The 14,225-nt window shown below is 39.6% G+C and overlaps 1 protein-coding gene across 1 annotated transcript in view; it reads left to right on the top strand.

The window, feature by feature from the left end:
* LOC148481219 (vomeronasal type-2 receptor 26-like) overlaps positions 1–9,034 on the top strand; it is a 114,599-nt gene extending 105,565 nt beyond the window's left edge. Inside the window, exon 4 of the mRNA XM_088453825.1 lies at positions 8,112–9,034. Within this exon, the coding sequence (XP_088309951.1) occupies positions 8,112–9,034 (923 nt within the window). The remainder of the gene's footprint in view (positions 1–8,111) is intronic.
* The last annotated feature ends 5,191 nt before the right edge of the window (positions 9,035–14,225 follow it).

Raw genomic sequence — 14,225 nt, forward strand, 5'->3', positions numbered from 1 at the left:
TATGCTATTATTAACCTCAATAACCTTAATTTCCACTCATTTCCAGTCTATTCTGAACACCTCACACCTCACAATAGTGTTTTTATGTCCAAAAGGTTGCACCGAGGTAGCTGGATGACTATGCTAAGCGACATGAGTGGGCGGCACAAACACGTGACCCATCTAGGCGTGAAACTGCAGTGGCACACAGGATGGCAGTTTGAAAAACTAGGCCCCAAACTGTACATAATGCAAAGAAAAAAAGAGGTGCAAGATGGAATTGTCCTTGGGCCCTCCCACCCACCCTTATGTTGTATAAACAGGACATGCACACTTTAACAAACCGATCATTTCAGCGCCAGGGTCTGCCACACAACTGTGGCTGAAAAGATTGGTTCGTTTGGGCCCCCACAAAACAAGCTGGCAATTAATCTGTCCCTGCACAAACTGGCTCTACGGAGGCAAGATGTCATCCTCATCCTCCTCATCCACCGATTCCTCACCCTCTTCAGTGTGTACATTCTCATCCTCACAGAGTATTAATTCATCCACGCTGGAACCACAGGTCCCTCTGTACGTTCTGGAGGCTGGAAGAGTTGATAATTCATTTTATGAACATCATCTTCTCCACATTTTGTGGAAGCAACCTCCTACGCCTTTCGCTGACAAAGTTCCCGGCTGCACTAAACACTCTTTTGGAGTACACACTGGAGGGGGGGCAACTCAGGTAAAATAGAGCAAGTTTGTACAGGGACCTCCAAATTGCTTCTTTTTCCTGCCAGTACAGGTACGGACTGTCTGACATGCCTAATTGGATGCTGTCACCGATGTAATCCTTTAGCAGACAGACGCACGCTTGTCACTGCTGCTTTGAGGATGCAAGTGCGGCTACAGCCCACACAATTCACAAAGACTGAAAAAAGCAGAAGAATATTTTTGTTGTTTGTGTAGCACACTTTGAGGGTGTCACCACCCTTTAACAGACAGACGCACGCTTGTCGCTGCTGCTTTAAGGATGCAGGTGCGGCTACAGCCCACACAATTCACAAAGACAGAAAAAAGAAGAAGAATATTTTTATTGTTTGTGTAGCACACTTTGAGGGTGTCACCACCCTTTAACAGACAGACGCACGCTTGTCACTGCTGCTTTGAGGATGCAAGTGCGGCTACAGCCCACACAATTCACAAAGACTGAAAAAAGCAGAAGAATATTTTTGTTGTTTGTGTAGCACACTTTGAGGGTGTCACCACCCTTTAACAGACAGACGCACGCTTGTCGCTGCTGCTTTAAGGATGCAGGTGCGGCTACAGCCCACACAATTCACAAAGACAGAAAAAAGAAGAAGAATATTTTTATTGTTTGTGTAGCACACTTTGAGGGTGTCACCACCCTTTAACAGACAGATGCATGCTTGTCGCTGCTGCTTTGAGGACAGTATCATATGCAGTGACAGTAGACTTGTCAGAAATTGTTGGCACGTCCTTCAGTCCGGACCAGATGTCCAAATCAGCCCTTGACTTATGACACAGGCGCATGCTTGGCGCTGCTACTATGTTGATGCACATGCGGCTACATTGCACACAAGTACCAAACATATTAAAACAATAATTTTTTATTTTTTGGAGCACTTTGAGGGTTACACCACCCTTTAACAGACAGACGTACGCTTGTCGCTGCTGCTTTGAGGATGCAGGTGGAATCCAGACGGGATTTGGAACTGGGGACACACTACCTCCATCAATTGTCTAAATCCCACTGCACTAATGGCGGATACCGGACGCACGTCTAACGCCAACATAGCAGTCAAGGCCTCAGTTATACGTTTTGCTTCAGGATGACTGCTGTCGTACTTCATCCTCATTGCTAGGGACTGTTGGAGGGTCAATTGTTTAGTAAAAGTAGTGATGTTCCTACTTCCTCTCTGGGATGATGAACAACTCCCTGCAGCAGCAATAGCACTAGGAGGAAGTGGCTATTGATCTTTCCCTATTTTATTTTTATCGGAGAAAGTTTGGTCATCCATTTATGTTATATTGATATATACGTGCGGCTAAAGCGCACACAAACACGGAAAATATTTTTTTATTTTTGCTGGAGAGTAGTGCACTTTGTGGGTTACACCACCCTTTAAGAAATGAGCCAGCCGGCTCTTTACTTACGGGACACAGGCGCACGCTTGGCGCTGCTCCTTTGTTGATGCACGTGCGGTTACTGCGCACTCAAGTCACAAACACAGAAAATAATTTTTTTTTGGTTTGGACTTGAGTGTACTTTGGGGGTTACAGCACCCTTTAACGGTCAAGCTAGCCGGCCCTTTACTTATGACACAGGCTTACGCTTGGCATTACTTTGTTGATGCATGTGCAGCTACTGCGCACACAATTCACAAACACAGAAAATAATTTTTTTTTGGTTTGGACTGGAGTGTACTTTGGGGGTTACAGCACCCTTTAATGGTCAAGCCAGCTGGCCCTTTACTTATGACACAGGCGCACACTTGGCACTAATTTGTTGATGCACGTGCGGCTTCTGCGCACACAATTCACAAACAGAAAATATTTTTTTTTTTGGTTTGGACTGGAGTGTACTTTGGGGGTTACAGCACCCTTTAACAGTCAAGCCAGTTGGCCCTTTACTTATGACACAGGCGCACGCTTGGCACTACTTTGTTGATGCACGTGCAGCTACTGCGCACACATTTCACAAACACAGAAAATATATATTTTTTTGGTTTGGACTGGAGTGTACTTTGGGGATTACAGCACCCTTTAATGGTCAAGCCAGCCGGCCCATTACTTATGACACAGGCGCACGCTTGGCACTACTTTGTTGATGCATGTGCGGCTACTGTGCACACAATTCACAAACACAGAAAATATATAATTTTTTTAGCATCAGGGGGGAGCACCCCTGATGGACAGAGCACCCCCTGGACAACACTACAGCACCCCTTTAGAACTGGGACACTGCACAGGACTTTGGAGTGGACACAGCCCCTATGAAGAACTGACTGCACAACACAGTCCAGCCAGCACCTATGGACTTTGAAGTAGTGGACACAGCCCCTATTAACAACAGCAGCACAGAACAACACAGCCAGCCCCTATGGACTTTGAAGTAGTGGACAACAGCAGCACAGCACAGCACAGCACAACACTACTCTGCACTACACTACACTACACAGCCCAGCCAGCCCTAACTCCCACCCTCCCTCTTCACCGTCCACAGCCGAGTGAGACAATGGCACTGATGCGGGTACCTTATATAGGATCCAAAACCCGAGAGACTCGGAAGGCGGGATGATGACGTTTTGCCTCGATTTCAGATCTGAGTCAGGCGGGAAAAGTCGAGCCTGACTTGGATCTGCCTCGGATCGGGGGGGGCTCGGGGGGGTTCGGATTTCAGAAATCCGAACCCGCTCACCCCTAATAGAAACCAATGATTGTATTGGAAAATACAGATAATGCAATTAAAAGTGCATATATATACGAAACAATTTTGTAACCAAAGATTTTCTTTCAGATTTTCTGTCAGATTTTCCCTTGAAAAAGTGAACGATTTTTTGAAGTGTAATGCACGATTTTTTTGAACGAAATGAACGATGAACGAAAACTACAAACTTCAAACAGGAGTGCGCATTTGTGACTATCGTTCATCGTTATAAGTCATAAACTGAACAATTTTTTTTAACATTTTATTAATAATGTTATCGGCAATTTGTTCAAAAATTGTTATAAGTTTATGAACCTTAACTCTAAAGTAGGGATGTGCACCAACCCCTGTGTTTTGGTTTTGGACCTGTATTTCCTTGTGTTTTTGATCTGGATCACGTATTTGATGTTTATCCTTGGTGTTTTTTTTTTTTTTGGATCTGTATTTTTTCCCAAAAATTATATAAACAGCTAAAACCACATAATGTGGGCCTGTTTTTGTTCCTGCAGTTTTATTAACCTTCATAACAATCATTTTCAGGCATTTCCATGCATTTTTTACAACAATTACGGGTACCCATATGGTGTCATATGGTTAGTGTACAAACTCATCACTGTAACAGTAATAGTGATCTGCAGTGTTAAGCTGCATCTAGTGTATGGTCTACATATAATACCCCCATCTATGTTAAGGTTTCAAATTTGGAATTTAGAAGAAAGTTTTCATTTCAGAGTAATGTCTATCATATCAGCTCATTTGGTAAACTAACATCATCAATTCCTTTGCTTCATATTTTAATAAACAAAAAAAGTGTAAACAGATTGTTGTACAAAACCTTCAATACTAGGGCACAGTTATCTTCCATGTCTCTTGTATAAACACTGTGCCTTGCCCCAATACATATTAGATGTAGCTAGTAATTACAGATAAAAACCATAAACCAATAATATTACACTCAAAATTGAAGGGAGAAGAAATATAAAATTAAATTCATGTGTGTCATTCAGATGTCACCATTTTCTTAATATATTTGCTAGTTAAATGTTATAACTAGCTCTGGCTAAATGGCAGCGTACTACAGGTAACCTTTTAAGAAAGGCACAGTAACTAGCATAATGGGTGATTATAGCTACCCCAACAAGCAGTTCACCATTCTGGTACAGGTTCCTCCTAGACAGACTGTTTTCTTATATATATCAAGATAGATCTATGCTGCTAAATCCTGGGTATATATAGGGTTCATGGCTAGAACCCTATATATACCAAGGATTTAGCAGCATAGATTTATCTTGATAAAGGCTTGTTAGATTAAATGAATTGATCTGTGGAGTTGCCATTGCCTAGCTGTTTGGGAGGAACCTGTACCAGAGAGGTGAACTTCTTGTTGGGGTAGCTATAATCACCCCTTATGCTTGTTACTGTGCCTTTCTTAAAAGGTTACCTCTGGTATGCTGCCATTTTATTCATTCTATGTTTTTTATATATTTTGGAAATTAATGTGGAAATACTGCACTATGAGAGATCGTATTTTGTGATTTCTTTGAGATGCTGTAAAACACTGAAGGGTTATTTGCGCTAGTGTGTTTGAAGATCACCGTTAAAGAAGAAAAAGAGAAGTTTCTTTACATTCTCAACACTTTTATATTCATCTGAGACTTTTATAGACTGAATACTTTTTATGATTTTACCTCATGAGGAGGAGCGCTTGAGACTTTGCTTTTTTAATTTTGAATTTCAGGAATGTGTGTAGGTCACATTCTTAAGCTGCACTCTGGTGTGCATTGGAGCACGGGTGTACACACCTTTTTTATATACATATTCCACAGTGCTTAACAGAGAATATCTTACCATTCACATCAGTCCCTACCCCAGTGGAGCTTACAATCTACATTCGCTTACTAAAATACACAATACTGTCAATTTTCTGGGAAGCCAATTAACCTACCAGTATATTTTAGGAGTGTGGGAGGAAACTGGAGTACATGGAAGAAACCCACACATGCACAGGGAGAATATGCAAACTCCACACAGTTTGGAACGTAGTGGGAATCAAACCCATGACCTCAGTGCTGTGAGGCAGTAGTGCTAACCATTACACTATCAGTGCTGCCCAAGTTCATCTTTACTTAATGGTACAGTAAATAGTGCTAAACACAATACACAAATGAGAGTTATAGGAATAATTTTAATAAAATTGTAATTCTAATTTTTAATTTACTATACATATGTATATATCTTTCTAATAACATATACTGATATACAAAATTGTGATAAAATAAGATATATAAGAAAACACAAATAAAGGAAATAGGAAATAAATAAAATACCCTTACCTTTAATTAATGTGAATATAGTAACAATTTTAATAATTAGTTATAATATACAGTGATGGTGAAGTGTCTTATATGAAAAAAATAAAATAAAATAATACATGTAAAACAACTAGTGTAAATATGCATGTGAATATTCAAGTTAAATAATAAATAAAATAATTAAACTAATGTTTACCATTATAAGTGCACATGAGAATAGTGAAGTGAATATTAAATAACCACATGAAGATTGACACACAGCAAACAAACAAAACAAAAAATTATGTGATAGAAACTATGGGTAATGTTAGTATACGTGACATAGGGTGATATTATATTTCAAGTGGTTTTAGAGTAGGTGTGACTTAAAGATCATTAAAATTTAAAATAAATAATCTGTATATATTATATTCATTCAACCACTTCGGTACCTTATATCCAATCTGAAAATCCATTCTGTTTAATTTTTAAGAAGAGCAATATTCACATCTCCCCTCTTATTCCCATTTTAAGTCTTTCAAGGCAAAAACACCATGAGATGTTTAGGTTCATAATCATGTTTCATTAGAAAATGTTTTTCTGCAGATGTGATTTTCTTCATCCTGCTCATATCAGTTTTGAAATTTTTTATGTTATTCACATGCTGTAATAAGCTAATTTTAAAGGCTCATGTTGTCATCCCAACATATTTATATTTACAATTACACTGCAGGTATATATAATAGTAGTATATAAAAGCTTCTACTGGAGTATAATCATTTTGAACAATCACACTGCCATCTTGTGTTCCACAATGTTACATGCTACCACTGGGCAAAATAATTCCATGTCATGGCCTGGTCTATCACTGCTATGTAGATGATACACATCTGTACCTGTCTTTTGCTACAGATACTAAATACCAGGGCCATAATTAGGGTAGTGCGACCAGTGCCATGGCACAGGGCAGGGGGCGCTGTTCGGGTTTGTCAGTTTTCCTGTTTATTATAATTCTCACTTGTAGCTTCCTCATCTTTTATCCCCAGCATCACCTGGCTGCCCCTATCTCTTCCCTGGACATTCCCCCTGAGGCCATGGCCCTTTTTCAGGTGCACAGTTTTATGTCCCTATTTAAAAAATAGGGGTGGGGGGGCGCCATTGCTCTCTGGCATGGGGCAATGAAAAGTCTATTTATGGCTTTACTAAATACCTAATACTATTCACAAGTGGCTACCTAGCTGAGCTCCAGGATTGGGGGAGTGACATTTGTCTGTGATTAAATCCTGTGAAAACAGAGGTCATTATGATAACAGCTCAACATCAAAGGACAACAATATAACTGGACTAACACTTTGGTGTGGATGAGTATCATCATCTTTAAATTACTGCAATGCCCATTACCTGGCTCTCCCAACAAAAGAATTGTAGCACTTGCAGCTGGTACAAAATGCATCAACCAGGCTGCAAAATAACCACAACATTCATACCACATAACCATTCTCCTTCTCCTTCTCCTCCTTCTCCTTCTCCTTCTCCTTCTCCTTCTCCTTCTTCTCCTTCTCCTTCTTCTCCTTCTCCTTCTCCTTCTTCTCCTTCTCCTTCTCCTTCTCCTTCTCCTTCTCCTTCTCCTTCTCCTTCTCCTTCTCCTTCTCCTTCTCCTTCTCCTTCTCCTTCTCCTTCTCCTTCTCCTTCTCCTTCTCCTTCTCCTTCTCCTTCTCCTTGTCCATCTCCATTTTGGGAGTCCTATTGTTTCAGAATGCTAGTAACATAACAAATTAAAGCATTTTGGATATTTTACAAAACAGATAAAGTAAGCACCAATAAATATATGCAAGAACAATTCTAAATTATACAATTATAAAAGTATAGACTTATTGATGGGAATATGATCCATAAAAATACTGAGGTAGATTAAATAATTAAAAGATAAGATAATTATGTAATAGGGGTCTATTCCATACTTTTCATTAAGACCATGGGTAATAGGGTGAGAGTTTAGAAAATATAAGAGTTTAGCAGTAACACTATATTGCATTGGTCGAGTTTTATCTTCAAAATGGGAATATATTTGGATTAGAGTTTAAATTGTGAGTTTTTTTAGTCTAAAAACTTGTGAGTTTGCCTTCTCTCAGACTCTCTAATACATTTGCCAAATTTAGAAAGTGTGAAAGTATAATGCTAAACTCTCACATTTTCTAAACTCTCACCTATTTACATTTGGCCCCATAAATAAAAAGTGTATTTATCTTTCTTATGGATAGTTTGTTAACAAAGTTTACCACACATGTCCCCTAATTTGCCATGTTTTCTGTGCAAGGTAGAGATCAATGTAGATCAAGTAATATAAATGGAGAGAGGTACAGTAAGAGTAACATTACTTCACAATATTAAATTGATGTTACATTTTTCCACAGATAATGAAAGTTGTGTGAAATGCGCTGATAATGAATGGCCTAATGATGCAAAGAACAAATGCATTGCCAAGGCTCAGGAGTTTCTATCATATGAAGGAGATCCTATAACCTCAGTGTTTTCTGTCACAGCTCTATTATTTTCTGGGATAATTGTCTTCATAATTGGACTATTTTATTCAAATCGGAATAAACCAATTGTCAGAGCTAATAATAGGAACCTCAGCATTATTATCCTCATCTCTCTTATGTTGAGTTTACTCTGTGTATTTCTTTACCTTGGTCGCCCAGTGGATATAACCTGCATGCTGCGTCAACTCTCCTTTGGAATCATATTTACTATCACTGTGTCCTCAGTCCTGGCCAAGACTATCATGGTTTGCATCGCTTTTAAGGCCACAAAACCAGGAAGCTACTGGAGAAAATGGCTGGGAGTTAAATTACCAAATGCTATAGTGCTGATCTGCTCATCTGTCCAGGTCCTGAATGGTGTTATCTGGTTGTCAGTTTCTCCTCCATTTCAGGAGTTTAACATGGACACATATCCTGGGACTATCATCATCCAATGTAATGAGGGTTCTGTGTTGGCCTTTTATTTCATGTTGGGTTACATGGGGTTCCTGGCATCTGTGAGTTTTGTTCTGGCTTTCATGGTGAGGACATTACCTGGCATCTATAATGAGGCCAAATACATCACATTCAGCATGCTGGTGGTCTGCAGTGTGTGGGTCTGTGCCATCCCAGCCTATCTGAGCAGTAATGGGAAACATATGGTTATTGTAGAGGTGTTTGCTATATTAGCCTCATGCATTGGGGTTTTAGGCTGTATATTTTTCCCTAAATGCTACAATATCCTGATGAGACCTGAAATGAACAGAAAAGAACGCTTGTGCTTAAAAAAATCAAACAATGTATTTTAATATGCTAATCTTTAATAAATTATTAATTAACATTTAATGTATGTAAGATTGTTATTTTGAAAAAAAATATGTAAAATGTTTGTTTAATTCTGTTTGACTTATTTACTTTTTGCAGATATTATGCTAGTAAAGTACATTATTATATTTATAATGTCTATTATTTCTGAATGTTTTTCATTTGACAAAATTGATGACTTAAACAACTTAGGCCCATATTCAATAAGCCGCGATAAGTCGGGTAAGTTTTGCCTCTCTTAAATCGCATGTATTTGGTGAAGAGACTTTTCGTGCATGCAACCGCTTTTCGCCCTATTCAGTTCTAAAGGATGCGAAAATGGATCATGGTAAAACCTTAAACAAGCAAAAAGTGCTGTAGGTTTAGGGAAATCAGACTGACACCCCACAAAAGAAACACTGATCAGGGGGTTCACTATGGATACCCCAGAATTGCTCTGCTTAAGGTATTTGGGGTACCTAAATGGTCTCAATAGGTGATGTTTAGCGTATTTGCATAAGGGGTGAAGAAAAGCATTTAGAAGTTTTTTTTGTGAGGAAATAACTAGTCCCAGCAGAATTGGGTTACCAGAAAATGGTTGCTAGCATATTTTAAAGTTGATAATGTAAAGTTTAAAAAATTGTGAAAAATCCACCTTCCTCAAACACCTGCAATCAAAAATAGCACTGGGGCATACGTTGGGACCCACCTGGAGTCTATTTTGCTAGTTTTTAAATTTTACCCACCACTTTTATTTTTTTCGCCCCCAAAACAAAAGAACTTTTTTGAGGTGTTCAGAAGATTTTTTTTAAACTTTTTTTGATGCATTTTACCTTTGGGGGACTGTATCAAGGGATTCTAGGGGTTTTTCTAAAGTGTGCACTCCAGAAACACGGTTCTGAACTTCTTTTCGACCCTTATTAATAGGCCAAACTTTTTTGCCGATTCCAATGCATTGACTTTCCACGTACGCAAAAAGTCTTTGGAAGTGAATAGAGTGATAAGTTTCCACCTGGCGAAATGATGTCACCATCGATACTTTTCAACTGATTCTGAGTTATCGTGGCTAATTGAATACGGGAATCAGTTTTACACTCACAAAAGACTTTGGAATGTAAATGTTATAAAAAGTACAGTATATCTTTACTGAGTAAATTTATAAATTAATAAATGAACAATAAAAGTTAGGATAGTTCCTTCAAAATATAACAAATGTACATGAGTCACACACTTTTCAAAATTGCACATTTTACATATTCACAAAAATCAAAACAAAATCAGTTTATCATCAAATGTAAAATGTAATATACAGGAAAACAGTATAAATTAGAGTGATCCATGCAGAGCGATCCATGCAGTATTTGTCCTACTTTATGCAAATATCTATATCAGTTCTATTTTTTTCACCCAACAACAATATGTAAATACCCTATGAAATAGTAAAACTCTTTCCTAATGTAATCTATAATAGTCTGCATCTATTGTAATTTGTCATTAATGATGTGAGGTGTAACAATTTATGAACACTCTCTCTAATTACCTATCTCCCAGCTCCCATGCCCTCCCAAGCTACTGGAGAGACTTGTTTACACCTGCCTCCCACACTTTCTTAATACCCACAACTTATTGGACCCACTTCAGTCTGGCTTCCATTTCCAGCACTCCACAGAGAAAGCACTGACTAAGGCAGTAAATGATTTGGTCACTGCCAAGGCTAAAGACCATTACTCACTTCTAATTCTTCTAGATCTCTCTGCTGCTTTTGACACTGTTGACCACTCTCTTCTCATACAAACACTTCAGTCCCTAGGTCTTAAGGACACAGCTCTTTCTTGGTTCTCTTCCTACCTATCTGATCGCTCTTTTTCAGTTCATTTTTCTGATTCTGCCTCCTCTTCGCTACCTCTATCAGTTGGAGTACCGCAAGGCTCTGTCTTAGGCCCTTTGCTATACTCAATCTATACCACCTCTCTTGGCAAACTAATCAGCTCTTTTGGATTTCAGTACCATCTGTATGCGGATGATACTCAAATCTAGCTATCCTCTCCAGATTTATCACCATCTGTATTGGTCCGTGTCACTGAATGTCTTTCTGCCATTTCATCTTGGATGTCATCTCGCTACCAGAAACTTAATATTTTTAAAACAGAATTAAATATATTTCCACCGGCCTAATAACAGTTACCAATCTGATCTATTTATCACTGTTGATAACTCAACAATCCACCCCATCCCACAAGCTTGCTACCTTGGTGACATCCTTGATTCTGAACTGTCATTTGTTCCCCACTTTCAATCTGTCTCAAAATCATGTTACATACATCTAAAAAACATATACAAAATTCGACCATATCTCACACAAGACACTGTAAAAACTCTAATCCATGCACTCATTATTTCCTGCTTTGACTATTGCAATAGTCTCCTTACTGGTTTTCCCAAAAACAGGCTATCACCATTACAATCCATTATGAATGCCAAACGTTCATTGTCTGCTACCCCGCTCTGTCAGTCCCTCCATTGGTTGCCGGTTTTCTACCGTATTCAATACAAAATACTGTTACTTACACATAAGGCTATTAACTGAATTACACCAACATACATCTCTTCACTCATCTCAAAATATCTCCCAACTGGACCTCTCCGCTCAGCACAAGTTCTGCGTCTCTCATCCCCGCGCATTACTTGCTCCCATTTTCCGGTTACAGGACTTTCTTCGGGCTGCACCCACTCTATGGAATGCCTTACCACACACAATAAGACTTACCTCTAGTCTTCAATCCTTCAAGCTTTCCCTGAAAACTCACCTCTTCAGACAAGCTTATCAGATTCCAGAACTGACCACATAACCTTCATAGCTTCTTTGTCTTATTACAACCCCTCTCACAGTCCACACATATAACCTCACATATTGTCTTTCTTTCACATACTTATGACATTTTGCTGACATTCCTGTGTGACTGGATCATGCATCTCACCAAGAAACTCTGCATTCTGGCCGGACCAAATTGCAATATATAGCACCTATCATTGTATATTACTGCCTATTTCCCTATAGATTGTAAGCTTGCAAGCAGGGCCCTCTTACCTCTGTCTGTCTGTTATTACCCTGTTTTGTTCTATCAATGTTTCCAATTGTAAAGCGCAACGGAATATGCTCTGCTATATAAGAAACTGTTAATAATAATAATAATAATAATAATGAATACATAAGTAGACATAACAAAATAAAGCATCAAATGAAAAGATCACCAACAACAACCAACATTCAAAAACAAGTATCCAAGGCAGTCAATATGAATAATTGCTGGCTAAAGAACAGTGGGGTGGCTACCAGAAAATTCTGATGCTATCTTGGTAAAGTTTCATGCATTGAATAGAGAGAAAGAGAAGGTTCCCTGTGGTGATTGCAAGACAAATTTCTATTAAACTGTGTACTGTACCCAGGGGCATAGAGAGCGCCACCTGGCCCTGCCAAAGAGAGGTAATGCCCTAATTGTGGGAGGCATGGCCACACCCTCTTGAAAAAAACTTTTTGCCGAGCCACTGCATGCCAGGGAGGGTTTACTGTGAGCCTCTCAGCCCGGTTCAAAGCCAGGGGGGTCGCGATCAGTGTGATCGCTCCCTCAGGCATAGGAGATTGCTGTGGCTGCTGCTTAGCAGCCATGAGCAATCTCCCACTGCATCCCAGCACACACTGTATGCTGGGCTGCTGCTAGGGAGGGGAGTTGGCACCAGACCCGGGCCCCCCGCTGGGCCCCTCTGGAAGCCCAGGCCTGGGCAAATTGTACCCACTTCCCCCTCCTCTTGGCATCCCTGACTGTACCAGATAGTGTTGTTTATAATAACTTATCCAGGAGAGTATTAATCAAGGATGCAGCCTGTGTACAGTCTCTATCCATGCTTACTCCTCTCTAGCTAGTGGTGGAAGTGCATAGACACAGACTTTGTTGCTGTGTTAGTGTCTACTCTGCATGAATGGGGTCTTCTGCATGTACAGGTCTTTGGGAAAATGTTTTCTCTGCAATTTTCCCAGTGATTTGTGCAGTTTTGCTGCTATGAACATAGACTCCAAAGAGGTAAGTATTGTACCACATGGGTGTATTAAATAGGGATGGGGCCTGTGTACAGTCTCCATCCATGCTCACTCATTTTTAGCTAGTGGTGAAAGTGCATAGATGTAGACTTTGTTGCTGTGCCAATATCTGCTGTGCAAGTGTGGATCTCCGGGAAAATGGCTGTGTCACCATTTTCCCAGTGATTTGTGCAGTGACTCTGCTGTCAACATAGACTTCAAAGGTTTAAGTATTGAACAACATAGGTGCATGCTGAGCAGTGTGGACCCCCTGAACACAGAGGCTCATGTGCACTGCACACTCTGCAGCCATTATAGAAATGCCACAGAACATATCAATATTCTGATTTGTTCCTTGGATCCTGGATAGAGATTGTATTAGGTGAATAGTGAATCACTTCCAACCAATTAACTCTGCAGATGTCCACAATTTTTTTTATTCATCAAACACTCAGAAATAAATGACAAACATAAATTTTAGATCTATAAGCAATTAAAAGTAGTGTACTATTTTAACTACTACATAAATCACTATCTTAAGTTTATCTGTAACTCTAGTAACATGTCCAAGTTTAGATACAGTACCCTGACAGAGTGACCGCTTACTAGCCCCTCAATAAAACTGCCTTTCAAAAAGCATCTAATATTCAGGATACAGGGTCTGATTCCACAAAGATCTCAACTGCACTTACGCATGCAATCGGCCAAAATGCATCAAAATGCACATGCACAAACTCCTCACTGCAATCGGACTGCGATCGCAGTCACTACACTGACCCTTTACATTGTTATTGACAGGAATTGAGCATTTTGGGGTGGTGCCAGGAGGACAGTCAGCAAAACTCAGGTGTGCCATTGCGTTTGAACACCATTACAGGGGCGTGCATAAATTAGCCACTGCAATGCCATACGTAGCTTGAGCATTTATAGTGTGTGAGGGGTTTAGAAATCTCTGAGTAAGGTTTGTGCAAGTGTGCGTGAGTGGATGGTACTCGATGTTCCAATGCTTTCACAGTCTTGCTAAGTATTATGAATGCATGTAAGGGGTGTCCTGATGATTGGCTAAGATTGCATTGTGATTGCAGTGATTAGAATAAATTTGCAATGAGACTGCATGTATA

This window comes from Taudactylus pleione, unplaced genomic scaffold (assembly GCF_031769625.1).
Source record: "Taudactylus pleione unplaced genomic scaffold, aTauple2 ptg000592l, whole genome shotgun sequence".
Classification (NCBI taxonomy): Eukaryota; Metazoa; Chordata; class Amphibia; order Anura; family Myobatrachidae; genus Taudactylus; species Taudactylus pleione.